The 14,126-nt window shown below is 39.4% G+C and overlaps 1 protein-coding gene across 4 annotated transcripts in view; it reads left to right on the forward strand.

Annotated features, from left to right (window-relative positions):
• Positions 1–14,126, forward strand: part of UBR1 (ubiquitin protein ligase E3 component n-recognin 1) — a 159,061-nt gene that overhangs the window by 79,066 nt on the left and 65,869 nt on the right. For all 4 annotated transcript variants that reach the window (XM_024732407.1, XM_024732408.1, XM_024732409.1 and 1 more), the window contains 7 exons: positions 1,166–1,265; positions 1,809–1,937; positions 6,349–6,529; positions 8,702–8,763; positions 9,262–9,372; positions 10,067–10,132; positions 10,391–10,492. In XM_024732407.1, coding sequence (XP_024588175.1) covers positions 1,166–1,265; positions 1,809–1,937; positions 6,349–6,529; positions 8,702–8,763; positions 9,262–9,372; positions 10,067–10,132; positions 10,391–10,492 — 751 coding nt within the window. The remainder of the gene's footprint in view (positions 1–1,165; positions 1,266–1,808; positions 1,938–6,348; positions 6,530–8,701; positions 8,764–9,261; positions 9,373–10,066; positions 10,133–10,390; positions 10,493–14,126) is intronic.

Genomic DNA, 14,126 nt, shown 5'->3' on the forward strand with positions numbered 1-14,126 from the left:
AAAAAAAAAAAAAAAAAAAAAGAAAGGGAAAATTAAACCACAATCCTTACTACCTTTATGAATAAAACTAATTTTTCCTCCATCTTTTTGCCATGTCTTTTATGTTCAGCATTACTTCCTTTGTGCCCTTTTTTTGGGAGCTTAACATTGGATTACAGTGTCCAGTATACATATCTGTTTTCCCATCTGCACTTTGAACCTCAAGGGTAGGGTGTCTGGTTCATGTTTATGTTCCTGATACCTGGTGTGTAATAGGAATTAATTTGGGTTGACTGAGTGCAAAATAATTTTTAATAATTGTTAATGATTCCTTCCTGAGAAGTTATTTTGTGATAAACCATGTTCCCACTGGATATGAAAACAGCCATTGTCTTTACAGCCAAAAGAAGTAGTGGTCTTGTAAATTATAGGCTAAAATGGGTCTGTTTATCTTATGAAACAAATACATTCTGATATGTAAGCCATGATGACATAGGTGCTTATATCCTTCTTCTGGGTTCTGGGCGAAGAAAGCCTGGAGGTAGGAAGTCTGTTCCAAATTTCCTGACCCACCAGCAGTAGTATATCTATGGTACTGAAATCAGGTAGCAGGAATGAATGGCTCTGGGAACCAGTGCAGAATAGTCACACAAAGTTGTACAAATCTTTAGTCATTACATACTGAGCAGCAGTAACAAAGGTATTGAATCCTCAGGCCAAACTACTATAATTCTCATGACTGCATGCTTTAGGGGAAAATGTGTGTCATTTTAATGCACAAAAATATTTTATAAGTTACAAAATATTCTGAAATAGTTTGCACAACCAGCATACATCATGCACATGTAGTTTTGACATGCATTTTGAGGCTGAAGGGATTTCAACTGGTCCTTTGGGTGAAGGGTATGAACAGTTCTAGAAAATTTGTACTGTGGTTGTCCAGCTGTGACAGGCTAGATTCACTTAATCAGACTAACTTTTGAGTGGAGAAGTCAGGCTTAGCTTTGACATCTGCCTCTCATAGGTAGAGCATTCACATTTTGCTGATGTAATTCTAGCACTGCCTAGAGTTGTAAGAAATTAGAATTCATAATTTTGATGAATCAACATTATCTATAGCCCTGAGAACCTTAAAATTATCCCAAAATAGGAAAGTGAAATATTTCTTTGTCTCTTGAAATGATAGGTATATCCTCATCAGCAAGCCCGCAGTGTGGACGGAAAGATTAAGAATGCAGTTCCTTGAAGGCTTTAGATCTTTTTTGAAGATTCTTACCTGTATGCAGGTATGATAGTTCTTCTGTACATCAGTAAGATAAATTTATTTTAAAAAAATTAACCCCAATCTTTAATGTTTTGTTTTGTTTTGAGCAAATTATGTTTTTTATTTGAGAAAGGATAAATATAGCAAAATAGAAGTAAAATTTAAACACTGCCTCACTGATTCTGCTTTAATAGATCTTTCTGAATAGCTTAGTTAACTGCAGTTGTTACTATTAATGTTTATTTATGCTTACCATGTGATAACTATAGTAAGCACTTTCATGCATTCTTTCTTTTGAGCTTCATAGCAATCTTATGAGGTAGTTACTATTATTATCCCCCTTTTACGTATAAGGGAATCATAGCTTAGAAATAATTTGACCAGGGTCATACAGCTAGAAAAGTGACAGAGTTATGATTTGAACCCGTGCGTTCTGACCTAGTGTAACAGCTATGTTAAAAAACTACACATACATGAATATAAATCCTGATGATCTTATATTTTGCCAGTGGAAGAGCAAAGAAAGAGGGCCCATATGTATATGTTAACCACTCTTTTCTTGTAGGGAATGGAAGAAATCAGAAGACAGGTTGGGCAACACATAGAAGTGGATCCTGACTGGGAGGCTGCCATTGCTATACAGATGCAATTGAAGAACATTTTACTAATGTTCCAAGAGTGGTGCGCTTGTGATGTAAGTAAAATTTGTTAGAAGGATCTGTGCCTTTTTAAGTATTCTGATTGTTATTAATAGTATAGTTTTATGTTGCAACTTCCTTGATGTAAAGTTTTATTGCTTAAATAGTTTCTTATATGTTTGAATTATCTTATTAAATTTGTAGTTTTTTACACTTAATTAGAAAATGTGCTCCATGGCATTCCATTTACCTTTGGGAATAGTGGAGTTTAAAAAATACAGCACACACTAATCAATTAATAAATTAATTATTGATAAATTTATTTCCTTGGACGTGAATATGAATAATAAAATTAGGACTAGACTTTTAAATATTCCAACAGTGGAGGGGTGTAGATATTTATTCAATCAAGAGCCTTGTTATGTGAGTTAAACCATTAAGAAAATTAATTTTAGTTATTTATTTTTTAATTAATTTATTTATTTTTGGCTGCATTGGGTCTTCGTTGCTGTGTACAGGCTTTCTCTAGTTGCGGCGAGCGGGGGCTACTCTTTGTTGCAGTGTGCAGGCTTCTCATTGCAGTGGCTTCTCTTGTTGCAGAGCATAGGCTCTAGGTGCGTGGGCTTCAGTAGTTGTGGCATGCAGGCTCAGTAGTTGTGGCCCTCAGGGTCTAGAGCTCAGGCTCAGTAGTTGTGGCGCTTGGGCTTAGTTGCACCACAGCATGTGAGATCTTCCTGGAGCAGGGCTCGAACCCATGTCCCCTTCATTGGCAGGCAGATTCTTTTTTTAAATAAATTTATTTATTTATTTTTGGCTGTGTTGGGTCTTCGTTTCTGTGCGAGGGCTTTCTCTAGTTGCGGCAAGCGGGAGCCACTCTTCATCGCTGTGCGCGGGCCTCTCACTGTCGCGGCCTCTCTTGTTGCAGAGGACAGGCTCCAGACGCGCAGGCTCAGTAGTTGTGGCTCACGGGCCCAGTTGCTCCGCGGCATGTGGGATCTTCCCAGACCAAGGCTTGAACCCATGTTCCCTGCATTGGCAGGCAGACTCTCAACCACTGCGCCACCAGGGAAGCCTCTAGCAGGCAGATTTTTAACGACTGTGCCACCAGGGAAGTCCAAGCAAATTAATTTTAAAATATAGAACTAATGTTTTTCCTTAAGCAATAATTTTATTTATTTTAAAAAATATTTATTTTATTTTTGGCTGCATTGGGTTTTAGTTGCGGCACATGGGATCTTCGTTGTGGCATGTGGGATCCTCTGCTGTGGCATGCGTCCTCCTCTTTGCAGTGTGTGGTCTTCTCTAGTTGTGGCCTGCATGCTCAGTAGTTGCAGCGTGCGGGCTTAGTTGCCCCATGGCATGTGGGATCTTAGTTCACCAACCAGGGATTGAACCCATGTCCCCTGCATTGGAAGGCTGATTCTTAACCACTGGACCTCCAGCGAAGTCCCCTCCTTAAGCAATAATTTTAGACCATAATGCTCTTTAAACACGTAATCCTACTCCAGACTCCCTTTGGAGAAGATGACCTCATTTATTTCTGTTCTGAAAAAATTAACATTATCTAAGTCAAATTCTTTCATCTTCTCCAGTTTCTCTGTACACCTCACTATAGTCAATTCACTGAGTTTCTATATATATCTTCACTATTGGTCTCTTTCATTTAACTCTTTCTAAAAGTGATGTCTCTACCTAGGCTCTTGGTCCCAACCTATATTTCTTCTTCCTGGAGTTTGCTTCCTCAGTTGTCTCCTCTGGTATTTCCCACTCTTTCATTCATCTGCCTGTAAACACACAGGACTCTCCTATTCTTAAGAACAATGAGAATAAAAGCCCCCTTACTTGTCATTGCTACCTCATGAACTGTATTTTATCTCTCTCTTTTCCTCATCTGCTCCACCACCAGCATTGGTTATGGGTTCAGAGTGGCGGTCACGCTCACAGACACAATAGACTTTAATCTAGCACAGCAGCTGTATAGAACAATAAGGACAGGAAATATTGTCCAGCAACTACCACAGCACATATTTTTTGGCTCCCCTCATCTTTATGAAGGGCATGCTTAATTGTTGGAGACGAGGTCATAGAGTGTGGTGTTCATGGTGACATCTGCAAAACCTCCTGAAGTCATCTACATTTACTGTCGCCACTCTTTAGCTTCTAAAACTTCTTTAGAGCCAGGCTTCTGCCCTTACCAATTGATAGGAACTGCTTTTAGAAAAACTTTCAAAGGATCTATTCAGTAACCAAATTCAGAGGTCTTTTCTAAGTCCCCCATCTTCCTTAAATGTCTGTAACATTGTATTCTTTTGAGAACCTTAATCGTTTTGAAACTCCTTCCCTCTGATTTTCACAAACTTACTTATCCTAATATTTCTCTTATTGATTACCCATTTTCAATCAATGATAGCCTTTTTTCCACTCACTTCCTTCTGCCTACTAAATAAGACATTCCCCAATGTTTTCTTTTTCTTACAGATCTTTTATTTCTACCACCCCAATTAAAACTTCGTAAGATAACTTGCCCAAACTATAGAATCACTTCTGTTTGTGTGCTACACATTACTGCTTGGATCTTACATTTGCATTTCAAACTCAGAGTATATTAAATTGATTTGTCATCATTTCATTCTACTTCCAGCTTGCATTTTTTCTTCTTGACTCCCTTATTCTGTTCATGACACCATGATTCATACATTCATCCATACAGGAAATCTGAGAGCCACTGTGTTCTGTGTGTTAGATGTTAACAGACTTTTGAGGGGGGGAGAAAGTTTTATGTTCATGTAAGATCGGGAAATGCTAGGTTGAACAAAATCAAACATGATTTTTTAAGCCACTGAACTTCTCAAACCCTTTGATCAATCAGCGTTCTCGGACTTCCCTGGTGGCTCAGTGGTTAAGAATCCACCTGCCAGTGCAGGGGACACGGGTTCAAGCCCTGGTCTGGGAAGATCCCACATGCCGTGGAGAACTAAGCCCGTGTGCCACAACTACTGAGCCTGCGTGCTGCAACTACTGAAGCCCATGTGCCTAGAGCCCGTGCTCTGCAACAAGATAAGCCACTGCAATGAGAAGCCTGCGCACGTCAATGAAGAGTAGCCCCCGCTCGCCACAGCTAGAGAAAGCCCTCACGCAGCAACGAAGAACCAACACAGCAAAAACTAACTAAATAAATTTATTTAAAGAAAAAAAAATTAATGTGCTCATTTCTAAGAGAGATATTCCCAAAATTTATTTAACTATAGAATTCCTTTTTTCAAGATAAAATCAGTGAGAAATACTCTTAAAAAGTGACCTTTGACTCATTTCCCTGCCATACTCACCCAGATTTGAGTCTTCCTTATCCTAAATTTATTTTATAATCCTAACTTATTTCCTATGGGTTTATTCTTTTTTGCCCTGACTGCCCCCACCCTAGTTTGAGTCCCTTATCACCTTACACTTAACTTAGTAATAAACTTTCTATTGGTTTCCTTGTCTCCTAACACTACTGTCTCCAATCTGTTACCTTCAGTGACACCCACTAATTCTTCTTGAAGCAATATGTTGACTACATTATTACACTTCAGACAGTATCAGTATATTCAACTTTACATGGCAACGCAAGGCATATTTCCAGTTTAATTGCTCATTAATTCTGTCCATAAACGCTTTGATTTATCTAGTTTTTATTCCTTTCCATTGCCCGAACAGGAGTTATTACTTCCCCTTATTTCTCTTTGTTTATTCTGTATCTCTGCTTACAGTGCTACCATCTCTCCATCTTCCCGCCATACTTAAATTCTGCATATTCTTTCAAACCCCACTCAAAAGCTTTTTAAAAAAATTTATTTATTTATTTATTTTTGGCTATGTTGGGTCTTTGTTGCTGCACGCAGGCTTTCTCTAGTTCCGGCGAGTGGTGGCTACTCTTTGTTGCAGTGCACGGGCTTCTCATTTCAGTGGCTTCTCTTGTTGCAGAGCACAGGCTCTAGGCACGTGGGCTTCAGCAGTTGTGGCCCGTGGGCTCAGTAGTTGTGGCTTGTGGGCTGTAGAGCGCAGCCTCAGTATGTGGCACACGGGCTTTGTTGCTCCATGGCATGTGGGATCTTCCTGCACGAGGGCTTGAACCTGTGTCCCCTGCATTGGCAGGGGGATTCTTAACCACTGTGCCACCAGGGAAGCCCCTCAAAAGCTACTTTTGCAAACAAGTATTCCCAGTTGTTTGTGATTCTTTTTTTTTTTTTTGCCCTATTAAGATTATTAGTTTATACCATTTACGTGGCTTACAATTTTTTAGTTTGATTGTGTGTGTATGTGTGTCTGTCTGACTGTCATAATATTTCCTACAGGTTTGCAGATCCTGTTGATGTAGCTCTAGTAACACATCAAACAATTTTGTGCTTGTATTTAGTAAATATATACTGAATGATGTAATAAAGTAGATAACTTGTCAATTTATTTGCATTTTTATTTTCCTTTTAGGAGGAACTCTTACTGGTGGCTTATAAAGAATGTCATAAAGCTGTGATGAGGTGCAGTACAAGTTTCAAATCTAGTAGCAAAACAGTAGTACAATTGTGTGGTCATACTTTGGAAACTAAATCCTACAGAGTATCTGAAGATCTTGTAAGCATACATCTGCCAATCTCTAGGACTCTTGCTGGTGAGTGTTTATTTGGTTTTTGTATGTTTCTATTAGCTTTGTTTTCTAGATATTCATATTAGAATCAGTACTATTTTTGTTCTCAGTATGCACAGACATACTCGGATCAGATACTGCAGTTAAAAGCTGTCACTATCCTTCAAAGAGCTGTGACCAGAACGTCTAAGGGTGCTACCTGGGCTTTTTGTTATCTTGGTCAACTAATGGATCCTTATACTATATACTTAAGGACTAACTTGGTAATTTATCGCCTAACCAGATGTAAATGTAGGAAAATCTTGTTGCTGTTTTTTCACCCTCTTCTCTTCCTGATTGCACCAGTGTGTTCACTGTGTCACTGTTCCTTTCACCACTAAAAGAAAGAAATCATAGATTTTCTTTAATCATCCTTTGATTTGTATTTCTATGTAAATCGACCATGTCAGTGTCTTTTTCTTTTAACAACTTTGTATAAGTGTACATAATTATATTTTTAATTGTGGTAAAATATATATAACATAAAATTTACCATTTTAATCATTTTTTAAGTATATAGTTCAGTGACATTAAGTACATTCACATTGTTGTACAGCCATCACCACCATCCATATCCAGAATTCTTTCCATCTTCCCAATCTGAAATTTGTGCCCATTTAAAATAACTCCTCATTCTCTGCTCCCTACAGTCTCTGATTTTCTGTCTCTATGACTTGACTACTCTAGGTACCTCATATAAGTGAAATCATGCTCATATCCTTTTATAACTGGATTATTTCACTTAGCATAATGTCCTCAAAGTTCATCCATGTTGTAGTATATGTCAGATTTCCTTCATTTTTAAGGTTGAATAATATTCCATAGTATGTATATACCACGTTTTGTTTATTCATCCTCCAGTAGATGCTTGGGTTGCTTACATCTTTTGGCTATTGTCGAATAATGTTGCCATGAACACAGGTGTCCAAATATGCACTTGAGTGCTTGTTTTCAATTCTTGAGGCATATACCCATAAAGTGGAATTGCTGGATCATAAGATAATTCTGCTTTTTAATTTTTTGAGGAACCACCATACTGTTTTCCATAGCAGCTGCACCATCTTACATTCTCAGAAGCAGAGCACATGGATTCCAATTTCTTTACATCCTCATCAACACTTGTTATATTTTGTTTTTTAAATAGCCATCCTAATGAGTGTGAAGTGGTATCTCCTTGTGGTTTTGATTTGCATTTCCTTAATAATTAGTGATACTGACCATCTTTTCCTGTGCTTACTGGCCATATGTATATCTTTGGAGAAAGGTCTGTTCAAGTCCTTTGTCTATTTTTTAATCAGATTTTGTTGTTGAGTTATTGGAGTTCTTTGTATATTCTGGATATTAACTGCTTATCAGATACATGGTTTGCAGATATTTTCTCCCATTCTGTGAGTTGCCTTTTCACTCTGTTGATAGTGTCCTTTGATGCACAAAAGTTTTTAACTTGGTGTAGTCTCATTTATTTTCCCTTTGGTTTTCTGTACTTTTGGTGTCATATCCAAGAAATTATGGCCAAATCCAATGTTATGAAGCCTTTTCCCTATGTTATTTTCTAAGAGTTTTATGGTTTTAGCTCCTGTGTTCAGATCTTTGATTCATTTTTAGTTAATTTTTGTATATGGTATAATTGACATGATTTTATGTCACTTCTATTTTTATAAAAAGAAATACCAAGATTCGTTTTTATTTGTTTTTATTTTACTGAAGTATAGTTGATTTACGTGTTGTGTTTAATTTCTGCTGTATAGTAAAATGACTCAGCTATATGTATATATACATTCTTTTTCATATTCTTTACCATTATGGTTTACCACAGGATAGTGAATACAGTTCCCTGTGCTATACAGTAGGACTGTGTTGTTTATAAGTTTTTATTTCTTTTGATGCTTGGTTAAGAGGAGAATAATTTCTTAAGAGGCAGAATATTATTTTTATATAATTTATAAGCACACCTTGTACAATGTAGGATATTAAATATGTTAGTAAAACTGTGTTTCAAAATTAGAAATCAAATGTTTGCATTCTGAGATGTCATTTCTAAACTCAATAAACGTATGTTTAAATCTCACAAGTTTTCAAACTTGATGAGTTAACTAGGAAACAAATCAGCTGGGTTTATTGCTTTCTCATTTTTCTCTCTTTTTTTTTAACCTTTAGGTCTTCATGTGCGTTTAAGCAGGCTGGGTGCTATTTCAAGACTGCATGAATTTGTGCCTTTTGTAAGTGACTCTATTAAATGTTGATTTGCTTATATTCTATTTCTAAATACCTCTTTTTAAAAAAATTATTTATTTATTTATTTTTGGCTGTGTTGGGTCTTCGTTGCTGCGTGTGGGCTTTCTCTAGTTGTGGCGAGCGGGGGCTACTCTTCGTTGCAGTGCGTGCGCTTCTCATTGCGGTGGCTTCTCTTGTTGCGGAGCACAGGCTCTAGGTGCATGGGCTTAGTTGCTCCACGGCATGTGGGATCTTCCCGGACCGGGGCTCGAACCGGTGTTCCCTGCATTGGCAGGCAGATTCTTAACCACTGCGCCACCAGGGAAGTCCCCTCTAAATACCTCTTGGTTAAGTGGGAAGAAAAAGAACATTTTGAAATCATGGGGACTTGGAGTCATCTAGTTCAAGCCCTCAGTTTTACAGATGAGAAAACTGAGCAATGTATAGTGGTGTAACATCCAAGCCCTCTGGGAAATGATGGAATTGATTTCACTCTGTTTCAGGAGGATTTTCAAGTAGAGGTACTAGTGGAATATCCTTTGCGTTGTCTGGTATTGGTTGCCCAGGTTGTTGCTGAGATGTGGCGAAGAAATGGGCTGTCTCTCATTAGCCAGGTATGGCAAGGCCTATTGTTCACACTATGAATGTGTTCATTTTCTGCTTGTTTTCTCCTTTATATGTTTTACTTTGTGTCCCTGGATTTTGCTGAGTATTTGTTTTGTGTTCTCTTATATAAACTCAGAAATGAAAGTTCTAGTGGCCATATAGACATTTATCCTTTAATACTGTTAAGTGGGTAGATTAGGTGAAAGCCAGTAGTACCAGGAACCATCCCACCAATATATGTCTTTTCTGAAGATTACTTGGGAACATGTAATCTTCCCACCACCAGTCTTAATGGAAGGGCATTGTTTCCCTCTGTTGTAGAGCAAATAAGGAGAAGTGCTTTTCCTAAGTGGTGGGGAAACAGGGCTTGTAAAGATACCACTTGGGAGAAAAATAGTGTTATAATTGATTGTAGAAATTGGTTTACTTTATTGAAGTGGGCATTTTAAACTTAACGGAAATAAATTCTTTTGTTACGCATGTTGAGAGTAATAACTAGTATAGAGCATTTTTAACTCTGAATGATTTTCATGCCGTATTTTCTCACTTCATCCTCACAAATCCCTTAAAATGATTTGTAGATTTACAGCTTATTTTTTGCCACAAAGGAGTTCTTGGGGTTTCTAGTTTAGAGAAAATTTTAAGAATTCTTTTTGAAATAAAATGATTCTTTTAGCTTCTGTTCTCCTTTTTATTTTATAGGTGTTTTATTACCAAGATGTTAAGTGCAGAGAAGAAATGTATGATAAAGATATCATTATGCTTCAGGTACCTATTTAAATTACCTCTGATATTTGTGTTAACCTTCCTTCCTAGGTTCCTTATAATAAGCAAAGATATTGTAACTATTGTTAACTTCACTTAAATTTTTCTCACTGTTGAAATGAATATAGTATCATAGAAGCAGAAGGGACTACTGCATTATCTTCTGCAGATTTCCTTATAATTTTTTCTCACGGTCCTACTGGAGACAAAATGTTTCTCCATTTAATACATGAGAACTATGGTACTTGATTTCTTTCACAGATTGGTGCATCTTTAATGGATCCCAACAAATTCTTATTACTGGTACTTCAGAGGTATGAACTTGCTGATGCTTTTAACAAGACCATATCCACAAAAGACCAGGTAAGTGACAGAAACTGATAAGTAAATTAATTCCAAAGGAAATATTATTTTAAAAATTTTAATCATATTTAAGATTTTTATTTATTTATGTATATCTCCAAAAATCAGGCACATACGTAAAACATACATATACACACATATATTCTTTTTACTCTATAAAAATTAGAATATAATTGGCCCTCCATATCCATGGATACAGAATCCCAACTGTACTAGCCATTTTATATAAGGGACTTGAGCATCTGTGGATTTTGGTATCTGCAGGGGTCCTAGAACCAGTCCCCTGCAGATACTGAGTGATGACTGTGTATAGATTAACAAAAAGGAGAAGAAAAATCACATGAAACTCTGCCTCCTAGAAATGATCACTTTTAAAGTTTTGGTGTCTTTTTTTTTTTTTTTTAACATCTTTATTGGGGTATAATTGCTTTTTTTTTAAACATCTTTATTGGGGTATAATTGCTTAATTGTGTGTTAGTTTCTGCTTTATAACAAAGTGAATCAGTTATACATATACATATGTTCCCATGTCTCTTCCCTCTTGCGTCTCCCTCCCTCCCACCCTCCCTATCCCACCCCTCCATGCGGTCACAAAGCACCCAGCTGATCTCCCTGTGCTATGCGGCTGCTTCCCACTAGCTATCTACCTTACGTTTGGTAGTGTATATATGTCCATGCCTCTCTCTCGCTTTCTCACAGCTTACCCTTCCCCCTCCCCATATTCTCAAGTCTGTTCTCTAGTAGGTCTGTGTCTTTATTCCTGTCTTACCCCTAGGTTCTTCCTGACATTTTTTTTCTCTTAAATTCCATATATATATATTAGCATACGGTATTTGTCTTTCTCTTTCTGACTTACTTCACTCTGTATGACAGACTCTAGGTCTATCCACCTCATTACAAATAGCTCAATTTCGTTTACTATTCTATTTCCAAGATTTTGGATCATCTTTAGTATCATTATGCTGAATTCTTTTGCAGGTAGACTGCCTATTTCCTCTTCATTTGTTAGGTTTGGTGGGTTTTTATCTTGCTCCTTCATCTGCGGTGTGTTTTTCTGTCTTCTCATTTTGCTTTTCTTACTGTGTTTTGTTTATCTTACTGTCTCCTTTTTGCAGGCTGCAGGTTCGTAGTTCCTGTTGTTTTTGGTGTCTGTCCCCAGTGGCTAAGGTTGGTTCAGTGGGTTGTGTAGGCTTCCTGGTGGAGGGGACTAGTGCCTATGTTCTGGTGGGTGAGGCTGGATCTTGTGTCTCTAGTGGGCAGGTCCACACCTATGGTGTGTTTTGGGGTGTCTGTGGACTTATTATGATTTTAGGCAGCCTCTCTGCTAATGGGTGGGGTTGTGTTCCTGTATTGCTAGTTGTTTGCCATAGGGTGTCCAGCACTGTAGCTTGCTGGTCATTGAGTGACGCTGGGTGCTGGCGTTGAGATGGAAATCTCTGGGAGATTTTTGCCGTTTGATATTATGTGGAGCTGGGAGGTCTCTTGTTGACCAGTGTCCTGAAGTTGGCTCTCCCACCTCAGAGGCACAGCACTGACTCCTGGGTGAAGCACCAAGAGCCTTTCATCCACATGGCTCAAAACAAAAGGGAGAAAAAGTAGAGAGAAAGAATTAGTAGAAGTAGGAAGGAAGGAATGAAGGAAGAAAGAAGGAAAGAAAGAAAGGAGGGAAGGAGGGAGGGACGGTGGGAGGAAGGAAGGAAGGAGGGAAGGAAGGGAAAAAGAAAGCAAAAGTAAAATACAATAAGGTTATTAAATTAAAAATAATTATTAAGTTAAAAAACAGACAGAACCTTAGGACAAATGGTGGAAGCAAAGCTATATAGACAATATCTCATACAGAAGCATACACTTACACACTCACAAAAAGAGGAAAAGGGGAAAAAATCATAAATCTTGCTCTCAAAGTCCATCTCCTCAATTTGGGATGATTCGTTGTCTAAAGGAGGGAGGGAGGGAGGGAGGGAGGGAAAGAAGGAAGGAAGGAAGATAAAGTAAAATAAAATAAAGTTATTAAAATCAAAAATAATTATTAAGAAAAAAATTAAAAATTAAAAACGGACGGACAGAACCCTAGGACAAATGGTGGAAGCAAAGCTATACAGACAAAATCTCACAGAGAAGCATACACATACACACTCACAAACAGGAAAATGGGAAAAAATCCTAAATCTTGCTCTCAAAGTCCACCTCCTCAATTTGGGATGATTCGTAGTCTATTCATGTATTCTACAGATGCAGGGTACATCAAGTTGATTGTGGAGCTTTAATCCACTGCTTCTGAGGCTGCTGGGAGAGACTGCCCTTTCTCTTCTTTGTTCTCACAGCTCCCAGGGGCTCAGCTTTGGATTTGGCCCCGCCTCTGCGTGTAGGTCGCAGAAGGGCGTCTGTTTTTTGCTCAGACCGGATGGGGTTAAAGGAGCCGCTGATTCGGGGTCTCTGGCTCACTCAGGCCAGGGGGAGGGAGGGGCACGGAGTGCGGGGTGAGCCTGCGGCGGCAGAGGCCGGCGTGACGTTGCACCAGCCTGAGGCTCGCCGTGCGTTCTCCCGGGGAAGTTGTCCCTGGATCCCGGGAACCTGGCAGTGGCAGGCTGCACAGGCTCCCCGGAAGGGAGGTGTGGATAGTGACCTGTGCTCGCACACAGGCTTCTTGCTGGCGGTAGCAGCAGCCTTAGCGTCTCCTGCCCGTCTCTGGGGTCCGCGCTTTGAGCCGCGGTCGCGCCTGTCTCTGGAGCTCCTTTAAGCAGTGCTGGTAATCCCCTCTCCTCACGCACCAGGAAACAGAGGGAAGAAAAAGTCTCCTGCCTCTTCGGCAGCTCCAGACCTTTTCTTGGACTCCCTCCCGGCTAGCCGTGGTGCACTAACCCCTTCAGGCTGTGTTCACGCCGCCAACCCCAGTCCTCTCCTGGCGCTCCGAGCGAAGCCCGAGCCTCAGCTCCCAGCCCTGCCTACCCCGGCGGGTGAGCAGACAAGCCTCTCAGGCTGTTGAGTGCCGGTCGGCACCGATCCTCTATACGGGAATCTCTCCGCTTTGCCCTCCGCACCCCTGTTGCTGCGCTCTCCTCCGCGGCTTCGAAGCTCCCCCTCTCCGCCGCCCGCAGTCTCCGCCCGCAAAGGGGCTTCCAATAGTGTCTGGAAACCTTTCCTCCTTCACAGCTCCCTCCCACTGGTGCAGGTCCCGTCCCTATTCTTTTGTCTCTGTTTTTTCTTTTGCCCTACCCAGGTACTTGGGGAGTTTCTTGCCTTTGGGAGGTCTGAGGTCTGCCAGCGCTCAGTAGGTGTTCTGTAGTAGTTGTTCCACGTGTAGATGTATTTCTGGTGTATCTGTGGGGAGGAAGGTGATCTCCGCGTCTAACTATTTTTGTAATATGCTTCCTGTGCTTAATGAAATATTGTGATAGGTTTTTTCTTGTCACTAAGTATGCAAGAACCTCATCTTTTTTTTACATCATAATTTTTAATTGCTGTGTAGTATTGCAGTATATGAATGCATTATACTTTAGTCCCCTATTGCTGAAGAGGCTTTTCAAGTTTTTTGCTCATATAAACGTCTCTGCACCTCAAGGTTTAACTTGCCTAATTATGTTGTTACGATAAATTCTTCGAAGTGGATTTGCTAAAGAATACAGTATACTCT

This window comes from Neophocaena asiaeorientalis, unplaced genomic scaffold, assembly GCF_003031525.2.
Source record: "Neophocaena asiaeorientalis asiaeorientalis breed wild unplaced genomic scaffold, Neophocaena_asiaeorientalis_V1.1 scaffold119, whole genome shotgun sequence".
NCBI lineage: Eukaryota > Metazoa > Chordata > Mammalia > Artiodactyla > Phocoenidae > Neophocaena > Neophocaena asiaeorientalis.